The sequence below is a fragment of the Trachemys scripta genome, chromosome 4, assembly GCF_013100865.1.
Source record: "Trachemys scripta elegans isolate TJP31775 chromosome 4, CAS_Tse_1.0, whole genome shotgun sequence".
Lineage (NCBI taxonomy): Eukaryota > Metazoa > Chordata > Testudines > Emydidae > Trachemys > Trachemys scripta.
The window spans coordinates 40,284,057-40,302,364 of NC_048301.1; the positions used below are offsets into that span (position 1 = coordinate 40,284,057).

General features: G+C 42.8%; 1 protein-coding gene across 2 annotated transcripts in view; it reads left to right on the forward strand.

Annotated features, from left to right (window-relative positions):
• Window positions 1–18,308, forward strand: part of SPTLC2 (serine palmitoyltransferase long chain base subunit 2) — a 119,338-nt gene that overhangs the window by 31,300 nt on the left and 69,730 nt on the right. For both annotated transcript variants that reach the window (XM_034768416.1, XM_034768415.1), the window contains exons 3-6: window positions 5,818–5,972; window positions 9,924–10,072; window positions 10,435–10,559; window positions 16,680–16,773. In XM_034768416.1, coding sequence (XP_034624307.1) covers window positions 5,818–5,972; window positions 9,924–10,072; window positions 10,435–10,559; window positions 16,680–16,773 — 523 coding nt within the window. The remainder of the gene's footprint in view (window positions 1–5,817; window positions 5,973–9,923; window positions 10,073–10,434; window positions 10,560–16,679; window positions 16,774–18,308) is intronic.

Sequence of the window (18,308 nt, forward strand, 5' to 3'; positions counted from 1 at the left end):
CCGGAGTCGCAAGATATTTACGTGCCAGATGCACTAAAGTTTCATATGTTCCTTCATGCTTCAACCACCATTCCAAGGGACATGCGTCCATGCTGATGACGGGTTCTGCTTGATAACAACCCAAAGCAGTGCGGACTGACACATGTTCATTTTCATTATCCGAGTAAGATGCCACCTGCAGAAGGTTGATTTTTCACTTTTGGTGGTTTGGGTACTGTAGTTTCTGCATCAGTCTTTTGCTCTTTTAAGACTTCTGAAAGCATGCTTCACAACTTGTCCCCCTCAGATTTTGGATGGCATTTCAGGTTCTCAGACCTTGGATCGAGTACTGTAGCTATCTTTAGAAATCTCACATTGGTATCTTCTTTGCGTTTTGTCAAATTTGCTGTGAAAGTGTTCTTAAAATGAACAACATGTGCTGGGTCATCATCTGAGATGGCTATAACATGAAATATGTGGCAGAATGTGGGTAAAACAGAGATCGGGACATAAAATTCTCTCCCAAGGAGTTCAGTCACAGATTTAATTAATGCATTATTTTTAATGAGCGCTATCAGCATGGAAGCATGAAGGGGCATATGAATGTTTAGCATATCTGGCACGTAAATACCTTGCAATGCCGGCTACAAAAGTGCCATGCAAATGCCTGTTCTCACTTTCTGGTCACATAGTAAATAAGAGGAGTGCAGCATTATCTCCTGTAAATGTAAACAAACCTGTTTCTCTTAGTGATTGGCTGAACAAGAAGTAGGACTAAGTGGACTTGTAGGTTCTGAAGTTGTACATTGTTTTGTTCATGAGTGCAGTTATGTAACAAAAAAAAATCTACATTTGTAAGTTGCACTTTCACGACACAGATTGCACTACAGTACTTGTATGAGGTGAATTGTAAAATACTATTTTGTGTATCGTTTTTACAGTGCTAATATTTGTAATCTGTACACATTGATTTCAATTACAACACAGAATACAATATATATGAAAATGTTTTTCTACATCCAAAATATATAATACATTTCAATTGGTATTCTATTGTTTAACAGTGCGATTTAAAACTGCGATTAAGCATGATAAATTTTTTTTTAGTTACTCGCGAGTTAACTGCGATTAATCAACAGGCCTAATTTGAAGTAGGTCATTTGCATTCCCTACACTCCCAAGTATTTCCTAGGAAATCCACTCCACATGTATTGTCCCAAAAAGTCCTTTGACGTTCCTAAACCAGCAGTGGGCAAACTTTTTGGCCCGACGGCCACATCTGGGTATGGAAATTGTATGGCAGGCCATGAATGCTCACAAAGTGGGGTGCAGGAGGGGGTGATGGTTCTGGCTGGGGGGTGTGGGCTCTGGGGTGGGGCCAGAAATGGGGAGTTGAGGGTGTGGGAGGGGTCTCCAGGCAGGAGGGCGGGGTGGGTGAGCTCCAGCTAGAGGTGCGGGCTCTGGGGTGTGGATGGGGATGAGGGGTTTGGGGTGTAGGTGGGTGCTCTAGGCTGGAACTGAGGGGTTTGGAGTGTGGGAGGGGGCTCCAGGCTGGGGCAGGGGATTGGGGCATGGGGGGGTGAAGGCTCCAGCTGAGTGTGCAGGCTTCGGGATGGGGCTGGGGATGAAGGGTTTGGGATGCAGGAGGGTGCTCTGGGCTGGGATCGAGGGTTTTAGAGGGCAGGACGGGGCAGGATCAGGGCTGGGGCAGGGGATTGGGGTGCGGGAGGGGCTCTGTTGAAGGCTCCAGGTGGTGCTTACCTTCAGCAGCTCCCGGAAGCACCGGCCTGTCCCTCCTCCGCCTCCTACCCGGAGGCGCGGCCAGGTGGCTCTGCACGCCGCCCTGTCTGTAGGCGCTGCCCCTACAGCTCCAATTGGCACAGTTCACAGCCAATGGGAGCCACTGGAGTGGCACTTGGGGGCAGGAGCAGTGTGTGGACCCCCTGGCTGCCCCTACACTTAGGAGCTGGTGGTGGGACATGCCACTGCTTTTGGGAGCTGCGCGGAGCCATGGCATGCACGCATGGAGCTCCCTGGCTGGAGTGTGGGAGCAGGGCAAGCCCGAGATCCTGAACTCCAGCAGGAGCTGGCAGGCTGGATGTGGCCCATGGGCTGTAGTTTGCTCACCCCAGTCCTAAATGTCTTTCTCCTAAAGAAGCTCTATAGATAGTGCATAAACTACTCCCAAAATACCTAAACTTAATTCAGGAAGGTTTAACTTAATTCCATAAGGTTTGTCCAGGATATTGTTATCTATCAAACTCACTTCACCTTGAAGTTCTAAAAACTTTAATTCTCCTTAGGTAGGAAAGGTCACATCTGAGATCCCCGGTCTACCTGGGAGGTCCAGTCTGTGGCTGGATTTGGTTTACCCTTATGTAATTTAAATTACCTGTGGAGGAATAAATAGGTTTGTTTGTTTTTTTTTTGCTGCTCTGCTGTATAAAGGTGGCCTAGAAGGGCTTTTAAAAAAACAATTCTACTTGCTCACTTTTAGAAATATCAGGACTGTTGCATCTTGTGACACTTCGGGTTTCCCTCAGATCTGCAGGGCCTTCAGTCACTGCCTGCCCTGTAACCCTGGATGCTCTTGTGCTGTGAGCATGCTGCTAATGTCAGGGCTCTGAGCCACAGCTGTACAACACTTGTCTTTACTCTTTTGGTTTGTGGTTTTCCTTGAGGATCCAGAGCAGTGAATGAGGTACCATGCTAACTAAAGGAGGGAGATGGTTAAATCATTGACAAAAATGTTTTTCTTCCAGATGTGTAACAGGAGTTGGAGTTATTTGGTCTGTCAGTACCTAATTAAAAGCTTTGAAAGAAGTCTGAATCAATATTACTTTCCTCTCAATCAAGATTTACTTCCATGGTACAGTAGAACCTCAGTTATGAACACCTCGGGAATGGAGGTTGTTTGTAATTCTGAAATGTTCAGAACTCTGAACTAAACATTATGGTTGTTCTTTCAAAAGTTTACAACTGAACATTGACTTAATACATCTTTGAAAGTTTACTATACAGTAGAAAAATGCTGCTTTTAACTGTATTAATTTAAATGAAACAAGCACAGAAACAGTTACCTTACCTTGTGGAATCTTTTTTTTAAACTTTCCCTATATTTTTAGTAGTTTACATTTAACACAGTATTATACTGTATTTGCTTTTTTTGGTCTCTGCTGCTGCCTGATTCTGTACTTCCAGTACCATATGACGTGTGTGGTTGAGTGGTCAGTTTGTAACTCTGAGGTTCTACTTATATTTAATGTCAAAACATTAATTCTTCATTCATTCATATGAGCTCCACAACAAAACAGGCCAGACTCATAGACTTTAAGGTCAGAAGGGACCATTGTGATCATCTAGTCTGACCTTCTGCACAACGCAGGCCACAGAATCTCACCCACCCACTCCTGTAACAAACCCCTAACCTATGTCTGAGTTACTGAAGTCCTCAAATCGTGGTTTAAAGACCTCAAGGTGCAGAGAATCCTCCAGCAAGTGACCCGTGCCCCACGCTGCAGAGGAAGGCGAAAAACCTCCAGGGCCTTTGTCAATCTGCCTTGGAGGAAAATTCCTTCCCTATCCCAAATATGGCGATCAGTTAAACCCTGAGCATGTGGGCAAGACTCACCAGCCAGCAGCCAGGAAAGAATTCTCTGTAGTATCTAACATCCCATCACAGACCATTGGGCATATTTACCTGCTAATAATCAAAGATCAATTAATTGCCAAAATTAGGCTATCCCATCATACCATCCCCTCCATAAACTTATCAAGTTTAGTCTTGAAGCCAGATATGTCTTTTGCCCCCACTACTCCCTTTGGAAGACTGTTCCGGAACTTCACTCCTCTGATGGTTAGAAACCTTCGTCTAATTTCAAGTCTAAACTTCCTAATGTCCAGTTTATATCCATTTGTTCTTGTGTCCATATTGGTACTAAGCTTAAATAATTCCTCTCCCTCCCTGATATTTATCCCTCTGATATATTTATAAAGAGCAATCATATCTCCCCTCAGCCTTCTTTTGGTTAGGCTAAACAAGTCAAGCTCTGAGTCTCCTTTCATAAGACAGGTTTTCCATTCCTCGGATCATCCCAGTAGCCTTTCTCTGTACCTGTTCCAGTTTGAATTCATCCTTCTTAAACATGGGAGACCAGAACTGCACACAATATTCCAGATGAGGTCTCACCAGTGTCTTGTATAACAGTTCTAACACCTCCTTATCTTTACTGGAAATACCTCGCCTGATGCATCACAAGACCGCATTAGCTTTTTTAACGGCCATATCACATTGGCGGCTCATAGTCATCCTGTGATCAACCAATACTCCGAGGTCCTTCTCCTCCTCTGTTACTTCCAACTGATGTCCCCAATTTATAACCAAAATTCTTGTTGTTAATCCCTAAATGCATGACCTTACACTTTTCACTATTAAATTTCATCCTATTACTCCAGTTTACAAGGTCATCCAGATCTTCCTGTATGATATCCTGGTCCTTCTCTGTATTAGCAATACCGCCCAGCTTTGTGTCATCCACAGACTTTATTAGCACATTCCCACTTTTTGTGCCAAGGTCAGTAATAAAAAGATTAAATAAGATTGGTCCCAAAACCGATCCCTGAGGAACTCCACTAGTAACCTCCTTCCAGCCTGACAGTTCACCTTTCAGTACGACCCATTGTAATCTCCCCTTTAACCAGTTCCTTATCCACCTTTCAATTTTCATATTGATCCCCATCTTTTCCTACTTAGCTAATAATTCCCCAGATGAGTCCTGAATTTCTAATATGAAAGACAGCTTGCATGGATTTTCTTCCTGTCTGTCTTCCTCTATCATAAACTCCAGCTTTTCGCCCTGTGTAGGTCATTTTCACTGAAAGATGCTTTTCTTGCACTGGTACATCAGGTGAATAGTGTATTCTCCATAGTCTCACTGGTCTTCTGATGTCTAACTTCCTTTTAATTGAACAGTAAATAAAGAAATTGCGTTATCCTTTCAAACTTTTGAAGTGGGCCAAGGGAATAGATTACCATGTACTCAGAGGTGTCAGTGATGTCAGTCAGCTTGAAGTTCTTCCTTGTTATCCATTTAAGACATACATTTGGTTTTCCTGAGAGATACGTTGGAAAGGAAGCTGGAGTTCAGGAAACATTTGTGCAAACAGACTTTGTAGGATATAAGTGATAATGCAAACTATAGAGAAGTTTGTCAGAATGCAACTTTACAATTGGGATTCTGAACACAAGTTTGGGAAATTTAGAAGTTAATTTCCACAGGAATTCTAATGCTGCTGTATTAATTGCGATAAAGTATGTTGTTCTGAAAATGAACTGTACAAAGGGTACTTTCATACATAAGATTTCCTTGCTCTCAGTTGCAGCTGAACACACACTGAACAGGAACTGCTGCACTGGAAGAGGAGGAGGTGGGAAAGCGGGCTCCAGCGGTGGCCACCTCTTCTCCATCTCCTCTCTACAGTGCGATGTAAACAACTGAGGAAATTTTACTCATCTCCTGGGATTGAAATATGATCTAGTAGCTAAGGGCACTGCCCTAGGAATTGGGAGGTTTAGGTTCTGCTGCTATGTGGAGTTGGGCAAGTGGCTTTCCCTGTGCCTTAGCTTTCCAGCAGTGATATATGTAGGGAATGACCTCAGTGAAGTTCTTTAAAATCAGTGGCTGAAAAGTGGTCAGTGTCGTCATATATTGCACTTTTCTTGAGTGCACTTAAAAGTGCATCCCAAACTGATGCAGAAAACTGGTTCTCCTTGTATCACAACAGACTAGGCATATGATCTTTTCTCTTGTTTGAATGCCCTTAATGTATCTTTTGCAGGACTTTGTCCCATTGTATCAGGACTTCGAAAACTTCTACACAAGGAACCTCTACATGCGCATTCGAGACAGCTGGAACAGACCAATCTGCAGTGTGCCTGGGGCCAAAGTGGACATGATGGAGAGACTTTCCCATGACTACAATTGGACATTTACGTGAGTTAAAGCTTGAGGAAAGATTCCCAACAATTAGTCTTGAGTGGAGAATGCCTGAGGGCGACGAAACAGTCTTTGAAGGAGCAGCAGGTCCTGCACAGACTAGTGGATAAGAAGGAAGGTCTTCTCATGGATCAATAATTGGTTAAAACATAAGAAACAAAGGGTAGGGATCAACTGTGAGTTTTCACAGTGGAGAAAGGTAAATTAGCAGGGTCCCTAAGGGGTCTGTACTGGGACCAGTGCTGTTCAACATAGTTGTAAATGATCTGGAAAAACGGTAAACAGTCTGGTGGCAGACCATACAAAATTACTCAGGATAGTAAAGTCCAAAGCAGACTGTGAAGAGTGTCTGTCTCTCTGTCTCTCTGTCTCTCTGTCTCTCTGTCTCTCTCTGTCTCTCTCTGTCTCTCTCTGTCTCTCTCTGTCTCTGTCTCTCTCTGTGTCTCTCTCTCTCTCTCAAAATGGGGTGACTGAACAACAAAATAGAAGATGAAACTCAATGTTGATAAGTGCAGATCTCAGAGTAGCAGCCGCAGTTAATCTGTATCCGCAAAAAGAACAGGAGTACTTGTAGCACCTTAGAGACTAACAAATTTATTTGAGCATAAGCTTTTGTGGGCTACAGCCATTCTATGCATCTGATGAAGTGGGCTGTAGCCCACGAAAGCTTATGCTCAAATAAATCTGTTAGTCTCTAAGGAGCCAGAAGTACTCCTGTTTTTGATAAATGCAGAGTAATGCACAATGGAAAACAAATCCCAACTATTATGAAAAATGATGGGGTCTAAATTAGCTGTTATGCAAGAAAAACGTTGTGGAGCCATTGTGGATAGTGCACTGAAAACATCTGCTCGATGTGCAGTAGCAGTCTAAAAAAGCTAACAGAATGTTAGGAACCATTAGGAAAGGGATAGATATACTGACAGAAAATATCAGTGCCCCTAGATAAATCCATAGTCCACCCACACCATGAATACTGCATGCAGTTCTGGTCTCCCCATTTCAAAAAAGACCTATTTGAATTGGAACAAGTAGAGAGAAGAGCAGCAAAACTGATTAGGGTATAGAGTAGCTTCCACATGAGGAGAGATTAAGAAGACTGGGACTGTTCAACTTGGAAAAGAGGTGATGGCAGGGGAGTGGGGGGAGGAGGGGAATATGGTAGCGGTCTATAAAATCATGAATGTTGTAGAGAGAGTGAATAAGGAAGTGCTATTTACCCCTTCACATAACACAAGAATCAGGGGGTCACCTAATGAAATTAATAGGCAGCAGGCTTAAAACAAACATAAGGAAGTACTTCTTCGCACAACTCACAATCAACCAGTGGAACTTGTTGCCATAGGAAGGCCAAAACTATAACTGGGTTCAAAATAGTATCAGAAGTTCCTGGAGGATATATCCATCAATGGCCATTAGCCAAGATGGTCAGGGACCAATCCCATAATGGACTCTGAGACTCTTGAAACCTGTGATTACTAGAAGCTGGACTGGAGGGCAGGGGATGGATTGCCCTGTTCTGTTCATTTCCTTTGAAGCACCTGGCATTGGCCACTGTCGAAGACAAGATACTGGGCTAGATGAATCATTGGTCTGGCCCCGTATGGCCATTCTGATGTTCGTAGAAGTGCCAAAATTTGAACCAACGAACTTCAGAGTTTGAAATGCCAATTCCTCTTCACTGAGGTTATGACTCATGTGTAATAGTTTATACTTGTATCTGTAAACACAGTGATTAGAAGTGTTTTGTATCTTTGCATGGAAGAGTTCACATAATAGCAGGAAGCCAGTGGTTAAAATCAGGCCAGTACCTTTGTGAGAGCATTTACTGCGTATGCTGCTTAGCCTGTCTCACTTCTGGTGACTTTATTCTGACATGGTGAGAGTTTGGTATTCTGGCTCCTGGGGCGTACCGTTGTGTTAATTGAGATTGAATGTGTAGGCCAAAGGAGTTAACCCAGTCGCTGTCCAACGTTAAATAGTTTTAAACAAGGTTTGGGGTTTGGTATTCAGAGACCTCGGCCTGCTTAGAACCATGGAAAGTATACTATAAAATTCATGCAAAAGGTTAGTAGTTTGACTGAAACACACAAAAGGAAAATACTCAAAATGAGGTAGAGAGCATTGAAACTGAAATTGATAGGTTAACTTTGTTTTGGATAATCAAAGTCCTTTTTTGGAAACACTGAATATTAGTTAATTTTTTATTCAGCCAGTCTTTGGTGGCGAAGTAATGGGTGTGTTCTGTTGTTCAGTTCTGAGTTGGGAATGAGTCACTTTACTATCCTTTCTATATCTGTCTCGTCTAAAGCAGGAAAGATGGGGGAAACCGCTTTTGTTGATGATCTCAGGATGCAGAGCGGCTGGTCAGTTGTAGATGGATGCTTTGGGCTGACAGGTGGGCCACAACAGCTGTTCTGGACTCCAACTCACCATGAATATCATCTGGTTGGTCTGAGCAGGTCCCTCTCCTTCACTGGTCCTTCTCAGGCCGAACAGAGCTGGATGGGCGTTCTCATTCTGTCACGCTGGTGCCATGCAATATGGTTGACTTCAGGATCACATGAAAAGCTGGGAGGGAGAGAGTAGGAGGAAGATATAAGGGCCAGAAAGAAGCACATGAGGGAGGGGAATACAGCAGGATCTCACATTTATCAAGTTAGGGTCCTTGCTGGTTCAGCGATAATGGTCCCGTGCTATCACTGGAGTATCAAAGTCTAGTGTCACGGCACCAGTTCTTCCACCAGTCCTGCAGTGATGATAAAAAGTTTTTTCTTCTTCCCTAAAGTCTCTAAGAACTCCAAAAAGGAGTGATGAGTGGAATACCCCATCTCATTACTTTGTCCATCAATTAGACTGAATTTCCTACATGCCAATTTTGGTTCACTGATTTCTGATCCCACGCTGTTTTTGTTTAACCAGGCATGATCTTAACACATTCCTTGAATTATATCAGTAGGCCTCTTTATACTAATTCAGTCTTTGTCTTGCTTTTGTATCTTTCCTTATCAACATTTGTTACAGGATATTGTGACATTCCATTAACTTTCACTCATTTCTCACAGCTGAGCATGCAATTAGGGTAAATTTGTGGGCTCGATTGTCACAACAGTACACATCACACAAACACCACATGATTGTCTGAGGCTGAGTTTAGCAAGAGTGCTCTGTGTCAAGACTGAAATAAACTGGCAGAGCTGAGGGGTGGAGACCAGAAGTGGAATAGCAAGGGTTGCTACAGATCAAAGTTGAGGTTCCTTGACAGAGGCTGTATGTGAGAAACCTGTACAGCCCAACACGCAGTGTAACTTATGATGCCTGTCCTTGGCTTTCAAGAGTATTATAGTCAATGCAACTTTTTTCCACTACAGTTTGTTCTTGCCCTGTATTGCAACACACCAGTGCTGATTTCCAGATGCATTTCCTTTGTGCTGGGGGATATCCTGTTGGGGGTAGTGCCAACCTAATTAGTCTAAAGAATTCATTTTTAAAATGGAAAGAAAAGGCTTGAAATTTGCTGGTGGGAGGCTGGAGGGGGGGAAGGAAGGACACAGCTAACAAATGATTGGAAAAACCTTCATTCTTTTAAAAATTTAAGACAATATTCCAAAGAACATCTACTAGCTTCTAGCCTTCATTTAAATTTTTTTAAATATATAAGCATAAAAAAAGATGAGAAATCAGATATTTGTTAAAAATGGCTTATATACCTTTAATACATCTAACTTGAATTAGAGACCCCAGCAATGAAAGAGCATCCTTGTTCAGCTAATTATTTCAGTTTTGAAAACAAGGACTGTATACATGTAAACTTTCTGGCCGCAGGCTGTTGGTCTCTCCTAGTTCCATGCATTTCCTAGCAGGCTGATGGTAGCTAGTGTATTCTTGTGTAGTTGGATCTTGGGTTTGTTTGTCAGTGTCTTAACATGTGATGTTATTGAAATACAGGTACACAGGGAGAGTGATAAAAGACGTTATTAACATGGGTTCCTACAACTATCTTGGATTTGCTCAGAACACTGGAATTTGCAAAGAAGCAGCAGCTAAAGTACTGACACAGTATGGAGCTGGGGTATGCAGCACTAGGCAGGAAATGGGTAAGTTTGGGTGGGGGGCAGGTGTTTTCAAAGTGTATACTTAAATCATAATCTGTTCATTAGTCTCTACAAAACATTGTATGGTTCCAGTTTTTGAACCTCAGATGAAGCAGTAAAGAAATCACAACTACAGAGTGAAGATAAATTCTGTCCTTTTCTGTTCTGGCATGCTTAGTTTACACAGCCACAACAGTCTTCCATTAATATGTTGTCAGATTTTTCCACTGGACCTCCCCTCCCCTCCCCCCACCCCCCCCCCCACCTTTCTGGATCATAGCTGTTGAAAAACCTCTTGTGGCACAGATTTGGCCCCAGGTTCATCTGGTCTATTTTGGACTTCTCTTTTGCTATTTTACATGCAGGAAATCTGGACAAGCATGAGGAGCTGGAAAAACTAGTGGCCAGGTTCCTGGGTGTGGAGGCTGCAATGACGTATGGGATGGGGTTTTCAACCAACTCAATGAACATTCCTGCTTTAGTTGGCAAGGTATGGCTTCAGAGAGAATGGGTAACAGGGTGTCTGGCACGAAATTTCTGCTTATGGACTCTTTAGGGGTTGCTCACTCCCCCCCCCCCAAAGAAGTCACTGGAAATGTTCTTTGCAGATACAGATCCCGGTATGTCATCTATACTGTATCTCAACCCAAGGGTCTTTTGGGGACACTGTGCTAGAACCTGTAATGCTCCAGAATGGCTCTTGTGTTCGGAGAGAGCACAACCTTGTGGGACTTCTAGTTTCTGCAGTCCGCACCGTGATATTAAAGATGGTGATTACTTCAGTAAACTGCCCAACCACAGACTGTTCTGACAGCTTGCTGGGAGACTGAATGCCCCTCCTAACTGGCATAAAATTGAGCCAAGTTGGGTATCCCAGTCATAAACTTGGAAACCTATAATCTCTTATACAGAAAGTAATTACTAGGGAAGAAAAATTTCGTTTGATGTAATAAACCCATAAAAGAACAAACATTTTGCTCACCAAATAGTGCTGCATTAATGAATACAATGATCTTCCAGGCCTGCAAAATAATAGGTCTGCTGCCTGACCGCACAGAACTCAGCCTGAATCTTTTGCATCACTAAATGGTGTTACCTAATCACAGGAGATTAAGAGATGGAGAAGACCTATTAAACTCCATTTAATCCATCTGCCTCTGCTGGTATAGTACAATATATGTTCTATTGCTGTCTCCTGTTCAGGTTTAAATATAATCTGATGGGACTTCTCCTTCCCTTTGGAGATGATTCTAGAGCCTCGCACATCTTTCTCGCACAGGATTTTTTCTTGGTACAATTTAAATCTTCCCATTTTTAATTTCATCCTGTTATTCCTAATTATTCCCCCTTGGACTCCTCTGAATTCCTCCTATGGTGTTTGAACCTTTCAAATTTCTGTTGCTTCATCTCCTCTCCTACCTTTTTCTGTGTTTAGTCCTTTTCTTGAATACCTTCAGTGCCTGCCTCTGACACTGCTTACAATTTTCCCAAGCAGCAGAAGTGAAATTGACATGATTCTGGGCAGTTTCCCTGAAGCTATTCAGAATCTTGTGGGCATCAGTGAAACTGAAAGCTTTGCTCAATTTCACTGTGTTGACACCTGGGTAACTCTGATCAGCTTCCAGGGTTGCAGTAGCTGTCTGAAGATTGAAGAGGATCACTTTGTTTGTATTGTAAAGTTATTTCCACAACTATAGAAACTAGCACTTACGTTAAATGATAGCTTAAATTTTCCAGATACTGCTGACTTAGCTGCTGCCATAACTTTCTATCCCTGTGTGAGAACATTTACCATGGTAAAGTCTTTAGAGTCCTAGGTTTCCTATTTTTTCTCAAGATGCCTTGTTTTTGTATTTAAGACAATCAGAAATAATGAGTAAGATTTTGTGACAGATTAATCAAGTATTTGATAAATTTCAGTTACTTACCATTTATATAGTTATTCTCATCCAAGGATCTTAATTGTTTTACATTTGTGCTTTGAGATGATTTCTAGGGGTGTGTGATGAAGGGTCTTCAGAAGGTGTTTTATCTCAATCCAGTAATAGAAATTAAAATGACCAGATTTGAGATAGTACATCAAAATTTGAAGTATTCATATTATTTTCTCCAGACATTCTAGAACCCTGTTATATATCATTAATAACAATAAGAATGGAATAGATGCTAGAAACAGTAGCAGGTTTGAGAGAAAAGTTCAAGAGCTCGTAGAGACTATGGGGAGGGAATGAAAATTAAAAAAAAAAGCTAGTGTCAGCTGCAAGGATAATTTAACTTGCTGACCAGAGAATGCAACTCTCTGATGCAGCAATGGAAATTTAGAATTTTTTTTTAAACATTCTTACTTAAGTTAGACACTTTGCATTGATTGCATCTGATATAGTTTGAAGATTAAAGTTAATAGGGTTAATCTTCCTTTTGTCAATTGTATGCATAAGAGAGAGTAATTTTCACCTATTTTCATTCCTTTTAGTAATAAGCCTGCTTTCTTTTTCATTTTGCCTAATAATTATAAAGTCCCCATTCATTTTTGTCTAAGATTAGATAATTCTGCTTTTTTGGATGTCCTTGTCTTTCTTCTGCAAGTCTCACCTGACCCTCTGTTGTCGTGTGGTTGTGTCCCGTCTCCTCTTCTAAGACTGTGGAGCATGTCCCTGGTGAAGCAACTACTTCATGCCCTTTGCATTTTGTTTTGGAAGATACATGGTCTCTTTAGCCTTAATTATGTGTGTTCTTGGAATTTACTAGCTGTTTTCCACACTGATAGATATTAATACTTCCTCCGATTGCATCTTATGTAAAAGTATTAAGTGCTCAAAATCTAGCTTTCCCGAAACCTAATATCTTTGAAATGCCATGTTGTGTGAATCCCACAGGCTTTACTATGGGTGATTTAAATAGCCAGTGACAACTTTTCCACATGGTTTTTCACTACTTCCTGTCCCTCAGTGAAATGGTGTTGATACAGGTTTCTCTGCAAACTTCCTGGATCCTAAACTTGTCTTCTGTGTGGCATAGGCTCTTCTTTTGTGTATACTTGATTCTGGTTATCCATTACCCAACAGATATCTATTGTAGGTAACTGAAATCCTCCATGAGTACAGTGTAACAGGCGAGTATTTATTTCATCGATATAGATCCAATATAGATTTATTTAATATACCATCAGTATCTCTCTAGAAGAAGCCTCAGAGGTGGTGAGTGAGGTTAACCAGCATTTCTGGATCTTCTGAAGGAACACAAATGCTAAAATGTCAAGGCCCAAGACTTTTCTTTTCTTTCCCAGTCTGCAGATGATTAGGTTTTTTAAAACCTAATTAAGTAATACTCGGCTATTATGGTGATGAAGGCCATGTAAATATACTTAGATAGGAGGGGCACATTGAGGGATGTTGGGTGACATGCGTTTGCACTGCAATAAAAAAAAAAACCTGGCATGAAATCTGAGCCGGGTCAATTGACTCAGGCTCACAGGGCTAAAAATGGCAGTGAAGATGTTTGGCTTTGGGCTGGACTCTGGTTCTGAGATCCTATGAGGCGGGAGGTTTTCAGAGCCCAGGGTCCAGCCCAAGCCCGAATGTCTACACTGCTGTTTTTAGTCCTGCAGGCTGAGCCCGAGTCAGCTGATGCACAGCGGCTGCGCTGTGAGTGTTTTATTGAAGTATAGATGTACACTAATAGATGATATTCTTGCCTCTTGTTGATTGTATCAACTTAAAAGTTGTAACATTTTCCATCCCTTACAGTAATAGCAATGTTACAGGATATGCGCGATAATTAAGCATCATGGTTGTTGGTGTGTTCAATAATTATTAAACCCAAGAAGATAGCCTCTTTCCTTCGGAGTGCCACTGTCAAACTGATTGTTCTGAACATTTCATAAGGTCTCCTCTGGCTGTCAAATGTGTATTTCTTCTTCGAGTGATTGCTCATGTGTATTCCACAATAAGTGTGCATGCTCACCACGTGCACCGGTGCCAGAAGTTTTTCCCCTAGCAGTACCAGTAGGGGAGCACCCTAGCGACCCCTGGGTGGTGCCTCCATGATGCGGTATGAAGGGCACTGTGTGCTCTCCCCACCCTCAGTTCCTTCTTGTCGCCAGTGAAGGTGCTTCAGAACTGCTCTGCTCCAGCTTTGCTGGAGCTTGTCCCCAAAACGTCAGTGTATGGTACCTGTAGTTAGTTAGTTGGTTTAGTTTAGCTAGAGCGCCTGGGCTGGGGCATGGTCCAGCTCCGCCCACATCCTTCGTTCCTTCCGGAAGTGATCTCCACCTATCACATGGGTCAGGACATTTTTCTGCCAATCCTCTGTCCCAAGCCCCATGCGTCCAGTGAGGAGTGCTGCCTCCACACGCTGGATGTGAGACATGCTCTGGCTTTTTACCTGGAGTGGACTAAGCTATTCAGAAAGTCCTTGCAACTGTTCATCGCCTTGGCGAGCGCATGAAAAGTCGGCTGATCTCCACTCAACGGCTCTCCAACTGGATCACCTCGTGCATCCATACCTGTTATGACCTGGCGGGAATCCCTCTGCCACCAATTGTGAAGGTGCACTCAACTAAGGCGCAGGCCTCGTTGGACGCCAGGTTCAGCAGGGCCGTGCTCCATCCCGAGAGTTTTAACTCCTTCCCACCTCCAACAGATGCAGCTTGGAATCACCTATTGTAGAATACACATGAGCAATTACTCGGAAAAGAAGAAAAGACGGTTAACTTTTCCGTAACTGGTGTTCTTCGAGATGTTGCTCCTGTCTATTCCACATCCTGCCCTCCTTCCCTTCTGTCGGAATTGTCTGGCAAGAAGGAACTGAGGGTGGGGGGAGCGCGCAGTGCCCCTTATGGTGCACCATGGAGGCGCCACTCCAGGTGTCGCTAGGGTGCTCCCCTGCAGGTACTGCTAGAAGAAAAACTTCCGGCAGCAGTGCACGTGGCGAGCACACACACCTATTGTGGAATAGACATGAGCAACACGTCTTGAAGAACACCAGTTACGGAAAAGGTAACTGTCTTTTCTCAACTCCTTATGACACTGAAAATGAATGACTAACCTTTCTTGATCCACACAACTCTCAATCCTGACCTGTGGCACCGCCAGCTATTCCAGTCACAGGCCTCTCATAGAAGCATAAATAGCTTGATGCACTAATAGGAACATGGAGAAGGCAACCAAAACTCAAAGGGAATTTGGTTGGTGTCTCCCAGTCCCCATTTGTGCACAGGCTATTTTATCAATTGGCTCTGTTTTGGATAACTTTACATTTAAATTTAGTAGGAAAAGTCCTCACTAATGCATATTGTCTCCACTTTTTGGTGAAACTTCTCCTTCTCCACTTGTTTGAGCTCCTTGTCGCCTATCCTGCTTAAACTGTAGACTCAAGATTCTCAAATATGAACCAGGCTATAATATCTGTGAGGCACTTAGCACCTCCTTGGGTGTAGTAGGAGTAATGACCAGCAATTGCAACCTCAGCTGTCCAGAGGTATCCCATTAGCTAATCAGGAAGACTAGCACTGTAACTAGACATTTACATCACACTTGATAAGCCTAAAATAGAAGTCACCACAGCTGTGCTGGTCACAAATGAACTGCTTGAGTATTTTATTTCTCTCTTCTTCAAAAGCTTTAGTGCCATCCTCAGTTACTACTTAATCTCCATTCTACTGTTGTCATCAGTGAGGGGATTGAGAGCACAATAATAGAACCTAACCTTACCCCAATAGTGTCTAGTCAGCATAGCCAGCAAGAGGGACTCATAGGCTCCATCTGCACGAGGTAATTGATATGTTGCTCCCCATGGGCTGTCAGCAACAAGACACCCTGAACTGATGCTGAAAACTGCATAACTGTAATGCAGGTAGGACATGGTCAGTTTTTCAACACTGGCAAAACATGATTGAGAACAGTTGTGTCCTTTCTACAGTTTTCAGCACCAGGTTCTGGAGGGGATGGGCACATTGCTGACAATCATTAGCAGCAGCCGGTCAAGTTCCTAGTAGACAGAGCCAAAGATAGTCTGGGGTTGGAAAGCTGGGGATGGTGTGAAATCCATAAAGGTTGTGCGGTCAGAAATATGCAGACCTCCTGAGGGTGCGTCAGGCTGCATTGGAAACTTCCTGTTTTGTGCTACATTTCCTGTTCTCCGTTTTGTGTGAACACTGATTTTAACAAACCTCCTTGTAATTGCTTAATAGCAAAACCCATGCCTTCTTTTAATATAAGGCTGATCACAGGACTAGTAGGTGCTAGTTCAACGACATTAGGGAATCTTATCTTCTCCCTGAGAGAATGGATTAAATTGTTTTCAGACATACTCGGCTTTCACAAACTGACACTATGACCAGCTGTGTGTAGATGCCATGTATAGCACACAGCACTTCCTAGTAAGGTATGGCTTTCACTTCTCCTCCTCCGGGATTCATATGGTGAATCGCTGATCTTGACTTCATGGCAGGATATTGGGATGTGCATTACTAGTGATAGTTAAAGGCAGAGCTGTCTCCCGTTTGAAGAGTACTCTGACTAAAGGCAAATAAGAGTGGTCTTATCACACTGCTCTGCTGTTAACCTCAGTCTATTCAGCCTTTTTGCCTCATTTTTTTCCCCTTGTGCAGGGCTGTCTGATACTGAGCGATGAGCTGAATCATGCATCATTAGTGCTTGGAGCAAGACTGTCAGGAGCAACTATTCGAATCTTCAAGCACAACAGTGAGTACCCAGTTGCAGGGGCACTTCCTCTTGTAGCTCAGACACGTCACACTCTTTTCTGAGAACCCTGCCTCTTGTTGCTGTAAATCTGAATGTCCAACTGGGAAACCCATTTCCAGTAATTAGAAGCCCTTAGGGGCTGCTAGCACCTTGGAGTTAATAGTGTTGCAAACCCTGGATTGTAAGCTCTATTCTCTGCAAATTGGCCATTTAAATACAGGTTTTTTTTAAGGTTGTTGAAAGAACACTTATGGAAGAGATTTCTTAAACTGGGTGAGTGAATTTAGTGCTTATGCAAATGTGCATATCTGATTAAATCTAGACATTGGAGGCAGATGTCATGTAGGCTTTCTCTTCTCTCCCTTCCCAGCTCTGCCAGTACTCCTCTGCTCCAATCAGTAGCACTTTATGGTGTTGCATTTCTGGGTCCCCTTATAGCTTTTCATATGTAAAGTAGGGATGTAAAATATTAAACGGTTAACCAGTAAGCATTGGTCTTACTGTTAACTCCCAGCCCTGGGCCCAGTTGGAGTGGAGCCCCCAGGACCTCTCCCTTTAATCAGTTAAACAATATAATTTTAATAGTTTAAGCGATTAACTTTTTAAACGATATTTACATCCCTAATATAAAGCCAGTGCATGGCTGTCTGGCATATGCAGGGGGACTTCTGGTGTTCACACCTTTCAGTTTGTATCACGTATGGGTCAGCACACGTACAGAATCTTATTACAATCCATGTCAGATGCTAAAGTGGTGAAAGTCATGTCAGAACCTAGATAGATGATCTAGGTTGTCGTATGGTTTCTTAGGTCATTGCTTAGTTTCCAAGGTCAGGATCTAGGCTGCAATAAGATTCCCTAACATGGTTCTGTAATCATTGTCCATCCTATGGACAAAAACATTAAAATTAAGTACCCCTACCCATGCCTGGCAACCATGCTTTGGCACAGTCTCCTGTACCTGGACTCTGAAACCATAAAGAAAAGGTTCTTTCAGCTCCTCCCACTGCCACTTTTCAAAATCACACTTTCCTCTTTTTTGTGATTGTCTATGCTCCCCACCAGCATCCCCATAATTTGTTTTCCTTGCCTGGCTCTTTCCTCTGCCTCCCTGTCTTTATCCTGTGTCACTTCAACTTCCATGTTGTTCACTCCATCTGTAATGTCTTTCTTTCCTTTGGGCTCTTAGTCTGGACTGAATCCTTCATGATTTATTCACATTAGCCATTTCATTAACTGGATCTCCAAGTGCTATGTGGTGTGCTCTTCTTATCACTCAAATGCACTCTGGTCTTGTCATTCAATATCAATCTCTCCCTCGCTCCTCCCTGCATAATTTCATCTGCACTGTCACTCAATTCAGGCTACTGATGTCTTGGAGTATGCTGCTGCTCACAGTCCTCCACTTTACTGTTACGGTGTGGTATGAATTCTGCCCTCTCCTGTGCATTTGCCTTGCCTCTGGTCTCTGCTCCCCAAGTGCAGTGTTTCTAGAGGGCAAAGGCCTGTAACTACCCCAACTTCTTTCACTCACT